This window comes from Caenorhabditis briggsae (genome assembly GCF_000004555.2).
Source record: "Caenorhabditis briggsae complete genome, chrIII, whole genome shotgun sequence".
Classification (NCBI taxonomy): Eukaryota; Metazoa; Nematoda; class Chromadorea; order Rhabditida; family Rhabditidae; genus Caenorhabditis; species Caenorhabditis briggsae.
Window position 1 is genome coordinate 3,985,303 of NC_013490.2, and position 17,918 is coordinate 4,003,220.

General features: G+C 35.4%; 2 protein-coding genes across 2 annotated transcripts; both read right to left on the reverse strand.

The window, feature by feature from the left end:
- Positions 1-248: 248 nt before the first annotated feature.
- Cbr-sma-4 lies at positions 249-4,006 on the reverse strand (the record flags this gene model as incomplete). Its single annotated transcript, XM_045243610.1, has 12 exons — positions 249-341; positions 390-512; positions 562-663; positions 712-877; positions 1,414-1,541; positions 1,584-1,759; positions 1,809-2,028; positions 2,076-2,180; positions 2,272-2,412; positions 2,555-2,965; positions 3,808-3,882; positions 3,935-4,006. 12 exons carry the CDS (start codon positions 4,004-4,006, stop codon positions 249-251), a joined length of 1,812 nt encoding a protein of 603 aa, XP_045093892.1.
- Positions 4,007-14,953: 10,947 nt separating this feature from the next.
- Positions 14,954-17,782, reverse strand: CBG09088 (the record flags this gene model as incomplete). The annotated part of the gene is made up of 4 exons (XM_002641178.2): positions 14,954-15,116; positions 16,260-16,420; positions 16,497-16,842; positions 17,577-17,782. 4 exons carry the CDS (start codon positions 17,780-17,782, stop codon positions 14,954-14,956), a joined length of 876 nt encoding a protein of 291 aa, XP_002641224.2.
- Positions 17,783-17,918: the final 136 nt, after the last annotated feature.

A 17,918-nucleotide genomic window follows, 5' to 3' on the forward strand; every position in this document is an offset into this window, starting at 1 on the left:
TTCTTCTTGTTCTTGTTTGTGGATTTTTTGTAAGTTAAAATTTTCCTGTTTTTTTTCTGTGTTATCTTTTCTTGTATTGATTTCCACTGATTCAAAATAAACTTAATAATTGAAAATAGAGAATTTTATTAGATTAAAAGACAAAAAAGGAGAATTAGAGATTTACGGGGGAAAAGATGAACATGTAATTTTGGGAGTAAGTGAGTGAAGGTTTAGAAATATACAAGTAGATGAATTAAACATTTATATTAGGAGCTTCCAAATTGAGAACTATTTTTGAGAAGTTGATCGAGTAGCTGAAGGGGGCGATGAAGGGTTACTTCGATCCAGCATGGGGTTTCCTGAAATTTATTATTTCAATTTTCCAGAGTCATAATTCAATACGGTACCTTAATAGTCTTTCTGTTATAAATATCTCCCCAAGCTTTCACGAATGAAATCGCAATTGTGCAGAAATCACGACGCATTCTATCCACTCCACTATCTGGCATTATTGCTGGCATCACGGACATCTGGAAACACAGACACACGTAACAGAATATTTCTTTCACCTTTGCTTACCGGTGCATATCCAGCAACTGCTGCTGCTTGAGCTCGAACTGCCTCGTTACTGGATTCACTGCGTCGAAGCATTTGTGCGTACGCCCATCGAATATCGAATACCTAAAAAGTTAATTAGTTAGTTATCCAGCCTGATTAGGGACTAATTACTGTGAATGTGGGTTCGTTGGCTGTGAAGCGATGAGCTATGCTGCTGTACTCAGATCCTTGGGTGTAGTCTAGGTATCCGGAACGGACAAAGATTTTGCAGTTCGAGGTGATGGAGACGTTTCCGTCGGCATGGGCGGTTAGTTCGACTCCACCGCCGATGTGGATTCTGGAAAAAAAATGTTTTTAGGGTATTTGGATTTTTCAAATGTCCTTCATAAAGCTCTAGATTTGTAAAACATCCCGTGAATGCTTTAGTAGAATCCACCCTATACTTTCAATTTGAGCTCAATTATCTCGGTTCCTGTCAAAGATATCAAAAAGTGGTAATCTAATAAAATGTGTATCATAATATCATTAGCATTTTTTTGGTTAACAATATTTTGATAATTTCCAAACGAACCGAGATAACAGAGCTATAATTTAATAGGTCGGTAACCGACTGCGTAGCTCAGCCGACTTGTCAACCTTGAGCTCAATTATCTAGTTTCCCATGCGAGGTATCAAGATTTTGTCCCAATTAAAACGTTTTTCACAATACCACTAACATTTTATCAGTTGACCACTTTTTGATATCTTTTGAAAGAGCTGAGTTAATTTAGCTCAAAGTGCACTTATAAGCTGGACAAAGAATTTACGGTAAATTTAAGATTCCATAGAATTCCAGAAAGACCCAAAATCTTAAGTTTTTAGAACCTTTCTCACCTTGCTTTCTCACTAGCCTCCGTCCTGTGAACATTAGAAAGTGCTCCGAGACAAAAGCGTCCTTCATTCTCCCCATGTGGATCCATCCCACCATCGACCACGATCTTTCCATGATCCAAAGCACTGACCTACAAGTTCCTATTTTAGCAGAATCTATAAATGATGGTTACCTTAAATGTCTCTCCAATTTGTGTATCCAGCTCATAATAGATAATAGAACACCAGTTATCCAATGGTTGAGAAGGAGTTGGCACTATTATTTGACCCAAATCCACTGGAATTTCTGATACTAATGGTTGGTTGAGTAGAGGTGATGTGTGCTGAGCGTTTTGGCTTGGGAATCCGGCTGAAAACATATTTTTGAAAAACTCCAATCCCGACTACTGTAGTTTTACCATTGAAATTATTATCAGGAGGAGTATTCGGCCAATCTCCATAATTTGATTCCATCATGCCCTGCTCTCCTCCCATATACTCGTTTTTCGATGGTAAATCTCCACCATGAAGTGTATGATCTGCGCTGGTTATCCGATTTGAAACGACTCTTTCGTAGTGATAAGGATTGATACAAATATTGTCAGGATGATCAATTGATGTCTGACATTGGACTAGTTTCTGAAATAGAAGATATGGAATAGCTGCGAAACATTTTTAGGGATTACCACAAGCTCATTTTTGCTAACTTTTGGCCAACGCCATATTCTTGCATAGACGACATGGGGAACACCTTTTCGGCCAGCAACCTGGAGACGTCCGTCTAGGGATCTCTGAAAATTACCAGTGTTTATTTTATATACCTAACGTTTTTTGAATTTATTCTAAACCTGCAAGAACTCAAATATTCCAAAAAGTACTAACCTGAATTGTAACGCATCCTGTTGGCTGTTTCCCGTTTGACGTAACTGCCGTAATCAACGAATCCAACTCAATTCGTTTATCTTTCAACTTTTTCACCAGTGATTCGATGGCTTTCCGCACAAATTCACTGTCCTCACCACCCTAAAAATGAGTGATTATACGAGTTAAAATGTTTGCATTTGAAAAGACGAATCAAAAAAATCCACAGCTACCTTTTCGCCGATACAGTAGTATTTTTGTTTGTACTACGGTTTTCAAAAGCGTTCCAAAAGAAATAAATTACCTGTTGGTAACACTGTAGAACATGTGAAATCTGTTGGCAAGAGTCCATAGCCGTTGTGATAATTGCTCCGGCATTCTGCCCATGAGATGGATTTTGATTATTTGATACTTGTATAGATTGTTGAATCGGTTTCTGTGGTTTTTGAGATTGAGGTGGTGGTGGAGCGGAGGCTACAGTAGGTGTTGAAATTGGTGCCGGACCGGGCGGTGTGAAGACACATGGATTGTTGTTGTTGTAGAGAAGTTGAGTAGGTGGTTGTTGAGGAGGTTGTTGTTGAGAGGGAAGAATCATTGATCCAATGAATCCATTAAATGGAGGTGACTCATCCATACTACTCGTTTGGTGCATGTTGTGGAGGTTGGGAGCATGATGAGGGGTATAGAGAGATGGTTGGGGGATTGGGACGGGGAACTGAAAGAAGTCAGAATTTAAAATTCGATTTTTAATAGTTTTGCCGATTTCGGATGTCTGAAAAAATAGCAGATTTTTTTCAGATAAGACGGGAAGTTTAAAGATGTACTGAAATACATAAAACAGAGCTTCAAAATTCATTCAAATGAGATATACCTTTGAAAATTCACATGTCGGAGCTCAGGGCTATTTTTGGCACTTGGATGGTTTCAAGTGGTATATCTCAGTAATGTTTTACAAAAAAGTTGTCAATTACAATATTTTAGCTCTATTTTTGTTTAGTATACCCTGAAATTTTCAGACTGATAACGCAAAATCTACTATATTTTTTGATCTCGAAAGTTGGCAATTTTCAACTAAAAACAGTGCAAAAATATCCGTTATGAAAGTTTTCTGAAATCTTTCTGAATTCATAACTTGCCGTTTCAAAAATTCGGATCTTTAATGAGTATTTTTTTGCGATTTATGAAAATTTCCATTTTTCGAAATTTCCAAAAATCGGAGCTTGGAAACTTTTAATTTTTGGAATTTTTCGGATTTTCAATTTTTTCGGAATCTTCGAATTTTTTTTGACAAAAATCCGAATTTGGGAAAACATGAAATTTTATACTCATTTTAAAGCTGAAAAGTTGTTGATCCCAAAAACCTGATTTTTGTTTGATTTGGCTAAAAACTGACAATGATACAGTAATTCAATCATTTCTAGGTGCAATTATTCTACATTTTTTCGAAAAATCATTTTTTCGATTTATTTCAGGTTTTAACATTCTTCATTGTGATTTTAAAGGTATCAGTATACCCCATTCTTCTGAAGAATTTCATGAAATTTCAATTTTGCTAACCTGATATCGATTATGCGAATTGTTAAAATACTGCATTCCACACAGCAAATTGGACTGATAGTCAATTGGTGTGTACTGAAAACTGCTGCGTTGATTGAATTGAACACCTACAGTAATGTAATCTTACCTGAACCATTTGCTCCGATCCATACAACTGATCGTAATACATTGGATTCGAAGTGGATGGTTGGGATGTCATCCCTGGATCAAACATGACTTTTAGTGGCGAGAATAAGAAGAGGAGGTTTAGTGGTTGAAAAAAAGAAAACGGATAGAAAGGGAATGATAGCAAACGGAGTGGGCGGAGCTTAGAGGAGCTGATGGAAGAAAATTGGGTTAAAAAGGGGTTGGGCTTGGAAGAAGGGAACGGTGAGTCTTGAGAAAATTGCTAATGAAGAATAATTGTGATTCGAGGTGACAACAGAATTCAAGGATGGAAAATAAAGAGGCGGAGACTGATTCATCAAACAGAAAAGAAGAAAAAAGATCTTGAAGATCGGGAAAAAGGAAGAAGAGAGCGATAGAGGTGTTCTAGTTGAAAAAAGTGTTTGGATAGGATTATGAAATAGGATACGGTGATGTGGAAAGGATTGAGAAGCGGTTTTGGGATTATCAGAAATTTTAGATTTAGCTTCTGAGTTGGAAAATTCAATTTGAGGAAATTTGATTTTGGATAGTTAAAGAACCCAAAAGTTCGTGAAGTTCAGAAATGTCCCAAAAGATGTTACCGTATTCTTTCTAAAAGAAGCTCGTTCTATACGTTCACTTTGAGCTCAATTATCTCGATCCCTATAAGAGATATCAATAAGTGGTCAACTGATAAAATATAGATGATGTTTTGATAAATAATTCATTAGTTGACAAATATTTAATATCTATCACAGAAATCGAGATAAATGGGCTCAAAGTTGGAGGTTTGGGTGTGCTTCAGTTAGAGGAAATACGGTAACACAACTACATGGAAGAGCTGAGTCTATTTTAAACTTTTGTCAAAAAAATATTCAGAAATTTCAGCAAAAATGAACAACGGAGAGCTAAAAATCGTGAAAATGTAAAAAAAATAACTTTTAACTCGAAATCGGAATATTGAAGTCTGAATTCCAGATTTCCCAAACTTTTCACTTTCAGAATTTTGATGTGAAAAATTTTTGTGGTAAAAAACAACAACTTTATACTTCAACAATGCCATAAATCAAGTTTACACAAAGTAACTCTGACTCATTTTTGATTGATAAAAGATCATTCTAAAAATAGATTTTTTCGAACACCTCCGCAAAAAAGCTACAATAAATTTTCCTGCAGTTTTGCTCAATCATCTCGGTTCCTTTAAAAGATATCAAAAATCAGCCAACTGATAAAACACTGTTGATATTATGATAGACATTTTATCAATCGGCAGATTTTTGATATATCTTACAGAAACTTAGATAATTGAGGTCAAAGTATGAGGAGTATTGGTGGTATCGTATTTTCTACTAGAGCCCACCCATACTTTGAACTTAAATATCTCGTTTCTAGTAAAAGTTATTGAAAATATGGTGAATGATAAAATATTGGGGATATTATGATAAATATTTTACCAGTTATAATTTTTTTGTTATCCTTTAAAGGAACCGAGATAATTGAGCTCAAAGTGTAAGTACATATTCTATGGTTATTTACACGTTTCGTAGGATAGTTCATCCGACTGATTCCAGATTGTCTGGATCTTTGAAACATCAAGATCTTTTTTTTTTTTTTCTTCAACTCAACCCAGAATTAACCAAAAAAAAGTACTAAAGTACACCCCGCATCAAAACGAACTATTCGCTTAACCAGTCACTCAAAAAATTATGTTTTCCCGAAGAGTTCAAAGTCATCTGACGCTGGAAAGTAAGTCATGCCATATGTATGATTTTTCTAGACTCTTTTTTGTCTTTTTTGTTTCATTGAAAATGATAAAAGGGCAATCGGAGAAGGAAAAGACAAAGAGGGGAGCATTATAGGAAACAGTTATGACGTAGGAAAAATAAAAATTTGCGTTGGGAAAAGAAAAAATTAGGGAATCGGTAGTTTCTACTGATTAGAGACAGAAAAGTTATGGGGTTTGTAGGTTGGAGTACAAAAGATTAAATTACGGTAGATCAAAAATATTTTGGGAGTTTTGTTGAAATGGGTGGCTAGAAATTGAGATTGACTAATCGCTCTGAAAATTTCAGAAGACGTTAAACAACGAAAGTTTCAAAAAAATTGCTGAATCTTGAAAAGATCGCTTCAAAAGAATACTATATAGAAGTTGTCGATTTCTGGAAATTTCCAGAAGGTTCTCGATAAGTTTCTAGGATTATAAGCGATTCTGAGCCATTATATTTCCTGGCCATTTTTTGAAAAGTGTAGAAAAATGGAAAAAGGGAGACTTTCAGTTTTGGTAGGAATTCAAAAAAAAAAGAGAATCTTCTAGAATTTTCCAGGAATTGACAATTTTCAGATTTTTCCATTTGAAGCAATTTTTCGAGGTTATGCGATTTTTTACTTTGAGCTCAATTATCTCGGTTCCCATCAGAGATATCAAAAATGTGTCAACTGATAAAATGTTTGTCGTAATATCAGCAACATTGTATTAGTCAGCAAATTTCTGATATCTTTTACAGGAACCAAGATAAATTAGCCCAAAGTGAAAGTATAGGGTGGCTTTCTATTAGAGTGTACGGTATTCAGAAGAGTTACATCCTAGTCGTCAATTTTAAGCCCGTATATCAAAATTCCTGTGAGAGATATCGAAAAGCGATCAACTGATAAAATATTTCTGATATTATGATAAACAGTTTATCAGTTGATCACTTTTTGATATCTTATATAGGAAACGAGATATATGGGCTTAAAGTTAAAGTTTGGGTGGCAGGCTATTATAATAGTTTTTTAGGTATTTTTTTCGGAAATTGAGTAAAATTGACACAAACTGACGGTTGAGGTGCAACTCTATTAGAGGTTTTCTTCAGCTTCACCTATTCCAATTTCAAAATTCCCAACTATTCCAAATGCGCTCTACCGAACCGCTTTCGTGACTTCCAAAAACGTCGTGTAGCCGGAAAATGTTATTCACAACAACGAGAAAATTGGTTGTGAAAGAGAACTGTCCGCTCAGTGAGGACGGCTCATCGATCAATTTAATTCGAAGCCGTCACACCTAATTTGTGTAAGATGTGTGTATGTGCCCATATGTTCTTCTTCTCTGTTTCCTGCTGCGTCTCTACGGCGCCATAGGCGAGACGTGGGAGATAGAAAAAACACAGAGAGTACAGTTCATAGAAATCGGCGGAAAGGTTAACGAGGGATATTCGTTTTCAAAACGACCACCCTAAAACTCACAAATGCGCAAAAGGCACGCCAGACTTGTTTCTTGCAGAAAAGCCATAAATAGAACGAGAGCTATCAGTTAGTGATATAATAGAAGTGATATCATTGAGCGGAAGGAAAAGAAAACAAAAAACGGAAATGAGGTGAGAAGAAATGGCTCGAACAATCGAAAAAGAGAGAAAAAGGTTATTGATTAATTGGGTTATCAGTTGAAGAGAGAGCAAGAGCACATGTCATTTTTGGAGTTTGATAGTGTAAAGTTCCGAGAGACGCAGGGGTGTTGAGCATTTTCAGAATACAAAAGAGAGAGTGACCGGAAAATGTTGCAGTTTCGGCGTGTGAAACGGAGCGAGAGGCATTTTGTGCTCTGAAGGGTTACAGTAATCCAGAAAACTAAAAAAGTAGATTTTTCAAAGTTTTTCTGCTTCGAGAACCTCTCGAAAAACCTTGTAATTATACTTCAGATTCTCTTGTATGGTCCAAATTCAAATAAACGGAAATTCCTCATTAGTTTTTCATCGATTCATAAAGAATTCAAATGTGGCTAATTCGCTCCAACGGAATTTCAAAAATGGACATTTTTTCCCGATTCTATATTTCATCCGAGAACATGAGATTCAGAACTTCTTTCAGATTTTATCCTCAATAGTTTATAGACGCCACCCTATATATTCTCTTTGAGCTCAAGTATCTCGGTTCCTGTCAGAGATATCAAAAAATAGTGAACTGACAAAATATTTCTGATATTATGATAAACAGTTTATCAGTTGACTACTTTTTGATACATTTTATCTAAATCGAGATAATTGAGCTCAAAAAGCTAGAATAAGGTAGCGAACATTTGCGGTTCATTCAGATTTTTAGCTACATCGAGGAAGTTTTTTAATAATCCCAAAAAAAAAGTATTCTTTAAATTTAGATATTAAAACAACAAATAAATCCGTTAGGGTTATCCGCAATCATTACTTTAGGAAACGAAGTGGGGAATTAGAAATCCGGAGTTTTCCGTAGACACTCCAATAGAATGATCCCCTATTTTTCAACTTTGAGCTCAATTATCTCGATTCGTGTGAAAGATATCAAAAAGTGGCAAACTAACAAGATGTTTCTGACGTTACGATAAGCATTTTGTCAGTTAAAAACATATGATATCTTTCACAGGAAATGAGATATATGGCCTCAAAGTTGGCGGTTTGGAGGGCATCCTATTGGAGTGACTACGATTTAACCAAATTTCCGGACATGTTCTGAGTATTGGCTACTGGTATTAAACTTGAAATACAACTACGTGATTCCAAGAAACCCACTTCCAAACAAAAATTCCCATGATTCTCGTTTGTCACCTTAAAAGTGCAAACGCGTTCTATTTGATCTTGTTTCGGGTGTCAAATGGTTGTCTATTTTTCTCTCAAAAAAGGGTCGTAAAAGTGTCCGCTCAATCGATTTCACAGGTTCTTATCGCTTCTCTTCAAACACCACCATTTCGATGAGTTATGGCAGATTTACAACCAATTAGGTCATCATGGATCATGCACGTGAATTCTTTTTTTGGTCGGAAACATTTTTCGGGAGGAGCAGATGAATGGAAAGGGAAAGATGAATGGAAATAGAAAAAGTTGCAAATAAATTGAATTCATAAAAATTCTGAAATACCTGAGATTGATTTCAGACTTTTTGGGTTTATAGATCCTCAAGATTCTTGAGAATCGTGAGAAGTTTAAAGAAATTATGGTATTCTCAATTCTGGTATTCTCAAATTCAGAATTTCAGGACTTCTCAAAAAACCAGGTTCTCCCGATCCTTCCAAAAACCAGAATCTCAGAATCATTCAAAAACCAAAATTTCAGATTTTTTCAAAAAAAAACAGAATTTCGAAATCATTCAAAATTTCATTCTTTTTTATAGGAACTCCAAAAACCTTCTAATTGACAGGGTCTCAGAATCCAATTTAAATATCAAAATCTGAGACTCCTTCAAAAACGAGAATCTCCGAAGCTTCAGAAGTCCCAGAATCTCCGAATCCTTCAAATATTCAGAATCTTGAAAGCCTTCAAAAAAATCTTAGCATCCTTAAAAATTCAAATAATCACAATCCTTTGAAAAATGTCCAAAATTCAGAATCCTTGGACTGAGAATTTTCTGAAATCTCAGAATTTCAAAACCTCGCAATTCCAGATTTTGTTTTAAATTTCAGAAAATCGGAAAATTGAAATCACAAACTTTCTTTTTTCTGGAATCCAAAATCAGGATCAAAAACTCTGAAGCTTCGATATTCTGCCATTTCAGCGTTTGCTTTCTCTCTTCTAATCACACTCATGTGTTCCTTATTATTTGTTTTATCATGGTTTCATCGTTTTCTCTCGTTTTCGCCTATCATCAGAATATCTCTGTCTTCTTCTTCTTCCTTTCCATTCCATCTTCTTCACTCTTTTTTTGACAGAAAACCGTGATTGTCTTTTCTCCAGCGGAGGCGCAAAAAAGTGTGATGAATGACTGTATGTGTTTGATATCCCCCCGGCACGTCTTCAATTTTCGTTTCTCTATTTGATTTTCGTTTTCTTCTCTTTTCGGGCAACCAATCAAATCAAAAACAAATAGAACAAGAATGATATAGTATGTGATTTAAAGAGAAATGGCCAAAAGAAGACACTGATACGCGGACAACCGAATGATTGATCAACTTTTTAAAAAGAAGGCGTCGAAAAAGATATGATAGTGCTTCTTCGTGAGAAGAGTGATGAAGATGGAAAAGGAGAAAGGAGATAATGATGGGGTCTGATTGATACAAGAACTGAGTCATTTGAAACGATTCGAACAACGGTTCAGGTCAAAGAGGGATCTTGTTTTGGGTCATTGAAAATTGGAGAATCTGGAATTTCAGAAAATATGCTTTCAAAAAAATGAATGTCAAATAGTAAGGTGGTCTAAGTTTGAAGATTCTAAAGTCGATAAGAATACGTCGAATTCATAGAAAATTAGCGAAAAAGAGTAGAGCTTCAATGGCAGGGTCAAGGGGTTTCACCTGACTCAAGAAGTGCGGAACGAACTTTTTCAACATTTTCGGGTTTTGAAGTTCTTTTGTTGAGTTTTGGTATTTTGGAAAATTTCGAATTTTTTTTATTGAATATGGGGATTCTGGGGAATTCCAAATTTTCTATCGAATGTCAAAATTATTTCCTCAAATAGAACAAATGAGTTAACTGATGAAATACTGCTGATATTATGATAAGCAATTAATTAGTTGACAACATTTTGATATCTTTTACAGGAATCGAGATAATTGAGTTCAAACTTAACGGTTTGGATTGACATCAATTAGACAATATACGGTATTTAAAACTTCTGATTTTTGATGGAATTATTGGAACTTTTCCAAAATTTTGACATCCACTAAAAACATCAAGAACCATCCAAAGTTCAAAACTGAACAAAATAATTAGGAAATCCTAAAATGTCGAAAAAGTTCATTCCGCACCCCTTAAAGGAGGCGAGACAGCAAAAATTTCGGGGGCAGTTCGGGAGCCGAAATCGCGCCGCGCTTATGTAGACCATCGGTCGTCAGGCGCCTCGCGCCCCCGTAGCTCAGCCAGTAGCGGCGCTGTACCCCTGAGCTGCCTGTCATGAGTTCAACCCCTCATGGGGGTTCTCTATGCAAAAAAACAGGAAAACTTTTTTTTTGGTGTCTGGCCTCCTTTAAGACCAAGTTTAGACTGTCAATGAAGCTTTACTCTTTTTTTTTCCTAATTTTCTGAAGTTTTCTATTAAACTCAAATTTCGGAATATTCCGAAAAAAATGTTTGGAATGGCGAAGTTCTAGAAAATCCCAAATGTTTTTATTGTACTTCAGGATTTTTTGAAATCAACTTTTTTCCAGTTTTTGTCAGGTGATAATTTGCTTCTTCATTTTCCTGCCCCAAAAACTTTTGAAAAACAAATTATTCTAATTTCGTTTAAAAATGAAACATCTCAAAGATTTATAGTTCTTGGGATTTCTCTAAAGTCTTCTACAGTAACCCTCTCTAACAATACAGAAAATTTGAAATTCGTAGCATTCCAGAAAAAGTGAAAAGTAATAACCATTGTAAAAATAGAAGAAGAAAAAAAAAGATAATAGGCTTTTGTACCACAAGACCAGTCAATTAGTTAATCATCACCATAAGACGTAGTGAGTGACAAAAGAAGACAAAAAGTTCAAGAAACCGAAAGAAGGCGTTAATTGGGGAATCTTCCTGACGACGGTCAGTCTGTATTTCTGTTTGAAAGTTGGCAGTCTCAAGTTGGAAATAATTGGAAATGGGAAGATGGTAATTGGACTCGTGATCTTGGGAAACTGGTAAAAACAGAGAGAGAGAGAGAGGAGAAAACCTGGACCAAAAACTAGAAATCTAGTACAAATTTGAAATTCAAAAACTGACAAAAAATTTGCAGCCAAGATACCTGAAAACTAGAGATCTTAAAAATTCAAACTTGAATTCTTTCGAAATCTTCAGTTTTGACTTTGGTAAAATTCAATAAAATTTCACTGTTGACAAGAGGTGTAGGCGAAAGATTGAACACACTCGAATCGAGATGGAAACATGGGTTAGAAGCTCAAACAAAGATGATGTCAGGGATAGTGACGTGGCAAAAGGATTACTGTAGGAGGAGGAGCTGGCGTGCCTTTGGCGCGTCTCGTTCTGGCATATAGTTAGGAGGGGAACACAATTTGGGGCCAAAATCCACAATTCGGGAGTACAAAATTGGAATTTGTCTCTATTTTTGAATTTTTGAAAAATAGCTTGATGGTTTTTCAAAAAGTATTGAAATACTCTTCGTGAAATCGTTCTACCGTATTTGCTCTACATATTACATAGAAGCCCATCCTTTTGCACTTCGAGCTCAATTATCTCGGTTCCTATGAGAGATATTAAAAAGTTATCAACTGATAAAATGTCGATTATAATAGCAACAATATTTAACCAGTAAACAGATTTTCAATATCTCTGATAGGAACCGAAATAAATCAGTTCAAAGTTCAAAAGGCTCCGCTTGCCAGCTGAGCTCCGTCTACCGACCATGTAATTTTGACCCCCATTTATCTTGGTTTCTGTGAATGATATTAAAAAATTGGCAACTGCAAAAACGTTTTAGATATTACGGTAAACATTATGTTAGTTGATCACATTTTATATCTTTCATAGGAACTGAGATAAATTGGTTCAAATTTGAGAAGGCACAGCTTGCCAGCTGAGCTCCGGTTGCAGAGTTTGTAACTTTGACCCAATTTATATCCGTTCCTATGAGAGATATTAAAAATGCTAAACTGATAAAGTGTTTATCATAATATCACCAATATTTTATCAGCTGATAGATTTCTAATATCTTTCATGGGACTCGAGATAATTGAGCTTAAGGTGTAAGTATATGGTGGGCTTCTATTAGCGAAAAGACTCTAAATAGGAATCGAGAATTTCAAAACATTTACAGAAACTTTTATGAAACTTCAGGCGTTTCAGACAAACGCCACTGAAAAATACTGTATTTTGGTCATCAGCTGGTTTTGAAAGTTTTTTGAGGTGTCTTTTTTAGGTTCACGTGATTTCGTGAAGCTCTCAAAAATCATATGTCAATGTTGAAGAAGAGGGGCACCACCCCGATAAGCAAACGAACTTGGGTTTCGAAATAACAGTTTTCTGATAATACAACCTCAGAATATGAAGTTGAGAAATTTCGAAACTTTTTGAATTTCTGGGTGGTGAAATATATCAAAAACTCCAGGTAAAAGTTCAGGTACAAACAAGAAAGTGCATTATTCAAAAAAAAAAGGGAAGTTAAAACCAAAAAGTAGAAGAACTGTATGAGGAAGAAGAAGAAAAATAAGAAGGAGAAGCCAGGCGTGAATAATTAGAAAAAGAAAGAGAGAGGGAGGAACGAGAAGAGACCCAGACAGTCAGAGATACGGTTTAGCAACAGGCGCCCTGTGATGATAGTCAGGGGGGAGGAAAAGGTACATTTTGTATGATGAGTGAAAAGGAAACAGAGGAAAATTGAGAGAGAGTGCGAGGAGCAAAAAACGGACACATTTGTGTTTGCTTCTTCTTTTTTTCTTCGTTTTTTTGGAACGATAATGGGAGTTGGCCAGACGGGAAGGAGAGAAAGAGAGAGGCTCGCGCGGGAGGATCCGAGGCAAACTTTTGATATTTAAAGGATACTTTTAGGACACTTTTAGCATAACTCAGCTGTTCATCAGATGGGCTTTAGTTAATGGAGTTTAGTTATTGCAATCTTTTTCATACGAAAGTCATTTTTTAGGCTAATGTATGTAAATGGGAAAGAAGCCAACCCCATTTGAGCCCATATAACTCAACTTCTGTAAAAGATATCAAAAGGTGGTCAACTGATAAAATATTTCTGACATTGTGGCAAGCAATTTATTAGTTGACAACTTTTTTGTATCTTTTATAGAAACCGAGATAAATTTGCTCAAAGTTGACAGTTGAGGAGGTCATAGAGTGCTTACTGTAATTGGGAGAATAGGACTTTGTGTTTTTAACTATTTTTTTCAGAATAAATTTTCAGATTTTTTCAGAACTAGCTTTAAAAATTCAAGGTCAAATTGAAATTTCTTGCTGATTTTTTAGTTTTTTTTGTTTTTCTTCTGAATATTTACCCTAAACACCAAACATACCGTAACCACTCAAATAGACTGCAGCAAGCTGTCAACTTTGAGTCCCTATATCTCGTTCCCTGTAAAAGATATCAAAAAGTGGTTAACTGACAAAATGTTTATAATAATATCAAAACAATTTTGTCAATTGACAACTTTTTGATATCTCTGACAGGAACTGAGGAAAATTGGCTCAAAGTCTTAACTTTTTAGGTCGGCAACAGACATTCTGTCTTTTTAAATCTTCTGTCTTTTTTAATATATCTCATCTCTTGTAGTAGGTATCAAAAAATGGTCAACTGACAAAAAACTTGTGATAATATGATAAGCAATTTGTCAGTTGCTCACTTTTTCATATCTTTTACAGAAATCGGGATAAATCGAGCTCAATGTTGATAGTAGGAGACATTCAAATAGAGATCTTACGGTATACATTTACTTGTCCTACTGTCCTACTGTCCTACTTGTCCTACTTCTATTTTTTTACTTCTTCTTTTTTTTTAATCTTGAAAAAAACTGGCATCTTCTCAAAAAATTATGATCTTTTGTACTTGCAATAAACTAGGTGAACAGCTGAAAAAAAAATTAAAAGTTATCAAGAATTAATCTGCTTATACATTTTTGATATAATCCTATTAGAGAGCTACACTGTTCAATTCCAAAACTATTGCATCAGGTGATGATAGAAAACTAAAACTTTCAAAAAGTTGAAGAGAAAGTCAAACTACAGTAATCTAAACCTCATTAGAGCAATTTTGCATACGGCGCGCGGGATTATAAAAGAAATAGCAATTCGCCGGTAAATCAAAACACAGTTGAAATATCCGCCGTTCTCCTCTCCGGAAGAATGGGCGGTATTAATGGACCGGATGGATGAGTTGGGCGCCCAATTGGCGCAGATCCTTGTCCTTGTTCCTCTCGGGTAAAGACACCCCCGTTCCCTTTTTTCTTTTCGGCGCCAACCATCTGTTCCTTTTTTATGACTTTTCGAATTCGAAAAAATGCGAAATCGCTTTTTTATTTTTTCACATCATCACAGTTAGAGAGTTGATACCCATGGTTTGGAATACATAATGAAAAAGTGAAGAGTACACAACCAATAAAGACGGACAGAAAAGAAAAACCGACGAAAATCAAATATTAGCGAGTAATTTATACAATTTGTTAAAGGAGTTGAATGTCACGACCAGTGCAGTTTCTACAGCATGAAATGGTTAGGTTCGAGTACTTTGCTGTTATCGGACGAACTCTTTCTTCGCATGGAGAACGATGGAATAGGGGTTGGAGGTCGAGTTGAACAAAGTCGCGGATCTCTTCGGAGGTGACGCTGGAATGTGGAAATTTGATATTATTTGGAGCTATATTTTTTAGGATTTAATACCGTTAAATTACAAAAAAAAACTGCGGTACTTTCAAAAAATCCCATAAACACTGTAATATAGTGCCACCCAAACTATCAACTTTGAGTCAATTTATCTCGGTTCTTGTAAAAGATATGAAAAAGTGGTAAACTAACAAAATATTTATCATAATATTATAAATATTTTTTCAGTTTACCACTTTTTGATATCTCTTTCAGTAACCGAGATAAATTGGGCCCAAGTTAGCAGCCGGTCGGCAGCAGGTCGGCAGCCGGCCAGCGCCGTCTTTCAACTTTGTCTTTCAACTCTAACATCTCCCATAGCAGATACATTTTGTGGTCATTCTATTTGAGTGCTTACAGTATGAATCTTTCAGGAACTAAAAAACAGAACCAAAATTTGAAACCCTTCAAAAGTGATTAATAGTGATTTCAGAATTTAACAATCCTGGAGTTTCAGAATTTGTCCGAATTTTCAGATTTCTGTTTCTTTTTTAAATTTTTTTAATTTTCGAGTTACCGTATTTTTTTTGGAACTTTAAAATTCAGAAATTATAAAATTGCTAATTTTCCGGAATTTTCAGTTTTCTGATTTTCCAAAATTCCGTATTTTCGATTTGAAAAATTTTAAAATTTGGGAACTTCGGAATTTCTGAAATTTCGAGCTTTCAAATTTTTTTCAGATTTTTCGAATACTCAAATTTGAGGATTTCTGAGTTTTGGATTTTTGGTTTTCAGATATTTTGAACTTCCCAATTTCTGAGTTTCTGGAATTCCCGAATTCTCAATTTTTGAAATTTGAGAACTTCTGAATTTCGAAATTATCGAATTTCCGAGTTTCCGTATTTCCAAAGTTGTGAACTTTAGATTTTTAGAATTCCGGAATTTGTGAACTTCAGTGTTTCAGAGTTTGAGAAATTTTCCTTCGTCACACTTTCATGGCTTATCTGTACCAAATCATAACCTCTAGTAAAATTAAATTCGATTTTTTTGGTTTATCTGGAATTTTCAGAAGTTTCGAGTATTTTTTAATATTTTCAGGAATCCAAATCCAATTTTTAAAAAATAGCTGCTAAAAACCGTCCAACTTCACAACCCATATAAACACACTTTTTAGTCTTGACAGCTTCTTGAACTCCAACTAGTGTCTTCAACAAGTATTCATTTTTGGAAGTCAGTTCATCACATCGAATGGATTGTGCCAAAAATTTACATTTCCAAACGTCTCGATCTATTCGTAGCCGATCGGATTCTTCGTCTTCTACCATTAGCTAAAAATTGATTTTTTTAGAAAAAATTATCGGAATCTTTTTTTTTTAAAGTGAGGTTCCAAATCAAAACCCTCACCTTTCCCATATACTCATCCACTCGATAAGCCAATCGAACTTTATCCTCAGTCAATGCCTCAACCTGTCCTTGTAGCTCATCACTCAACGTGGCAATCATCAACCTCTTCAGTTCAGAATTCATCTTTTGTTCTAGATTCAATTCTTTCCTCAACGTCTCCAACTCCTTCTCCAACTCGGTCTCCCTCTCTGATGACGTCGTTTGGGGTTCCATACTTTTTCTCTGCCGTCTCTCGTCTCTCAATTCCTTTCTCTCCATCATCACCATATTGTTGTTTTGTTCTGATTTCGAGTTCATTGCATATGCAATCAATTCCGGAAGCTTCTCTGGACACACATCTCCTTTTCTGAATATAGAAGGGTAGGGGATTTCGATTTTTTGTGTTTTTTACAAGGAAATCTAGTCAGATTCTGTTTGGATTAAAAGTCTATACAAAAACCAAAGATTTAAAAATAAATTTTTCAGATGACGTCATTTTCTTTTTCTCTGAAAATTGAACTTTTCAGAAGATTTCCAATTCATATACCTTAGAACCTGTAATAGGAGGGCTCCTAACTTTGAGCCAATTTTTCTCGGTTGTTGTCGAAGATATGAAAAAGTTATCAACAGGTAGATTGTTCATCATAATGTAAGAAGTGTTTTATCAGTTGACACCTTTTTGATATCCTGCATAGGAATTGAGATAATTGGGCTTAAAGTTGCCTAGTCGGCGGTTGCTAGCCGAGCTATGCGGTCGGCTGCCGACCACTTAGCTTTGAACTGAACTATCTCGGTTCTTTTGAAAGATATAAAAAATGTGTCCACTGATGAAATGTTGGTGATATTACGATAAACAATTTATCAGTTGGCAACTTATTTATATCTTCAACAGGAACCGAGAAAAATGGGCATGAAATTAAAAGTTGGGGCCATTATATTACAGGCTTTATGGTTAAAAAAACCAAAAAAGGTCTCAACAAAATTGTAAAATTACATCATTTTATTCTCTGGAAAAGTCGGACTTTCCAGAAGATTTACAATTCAATGTTTTTAATTCTTTCCTTATACTCGAAAAATGAATTTTAAATTGAAAAATCTTACTTATTCGGTGCAACTGCGGCTTTATACGGTTCCCATGGAACAATCCGTGTCTTTTTCTTCTTTCCATTACTATCCGGACTTGAACTTTCTGATGATTTTCGGTCCTCGGCTTCTTCTGATTTTTTATTATTGGTAAAGTGAACCTCATAGCTTTCTTCTGTAGCCAATGATAAGTCATGAGCATGGTATAAATCTAACAGGTCCATTTATTATTTAGTACATCAATGAATATGGAGAAAAAAGAAAGGGAAAAGGAGGTCGAGTCAATAAAAGGAAGGACTGGTGGCCGGGTAAAAGGAAGAAGACCGGCGCCTTCTCGGCCACCGACCTTCTTCTCTTATC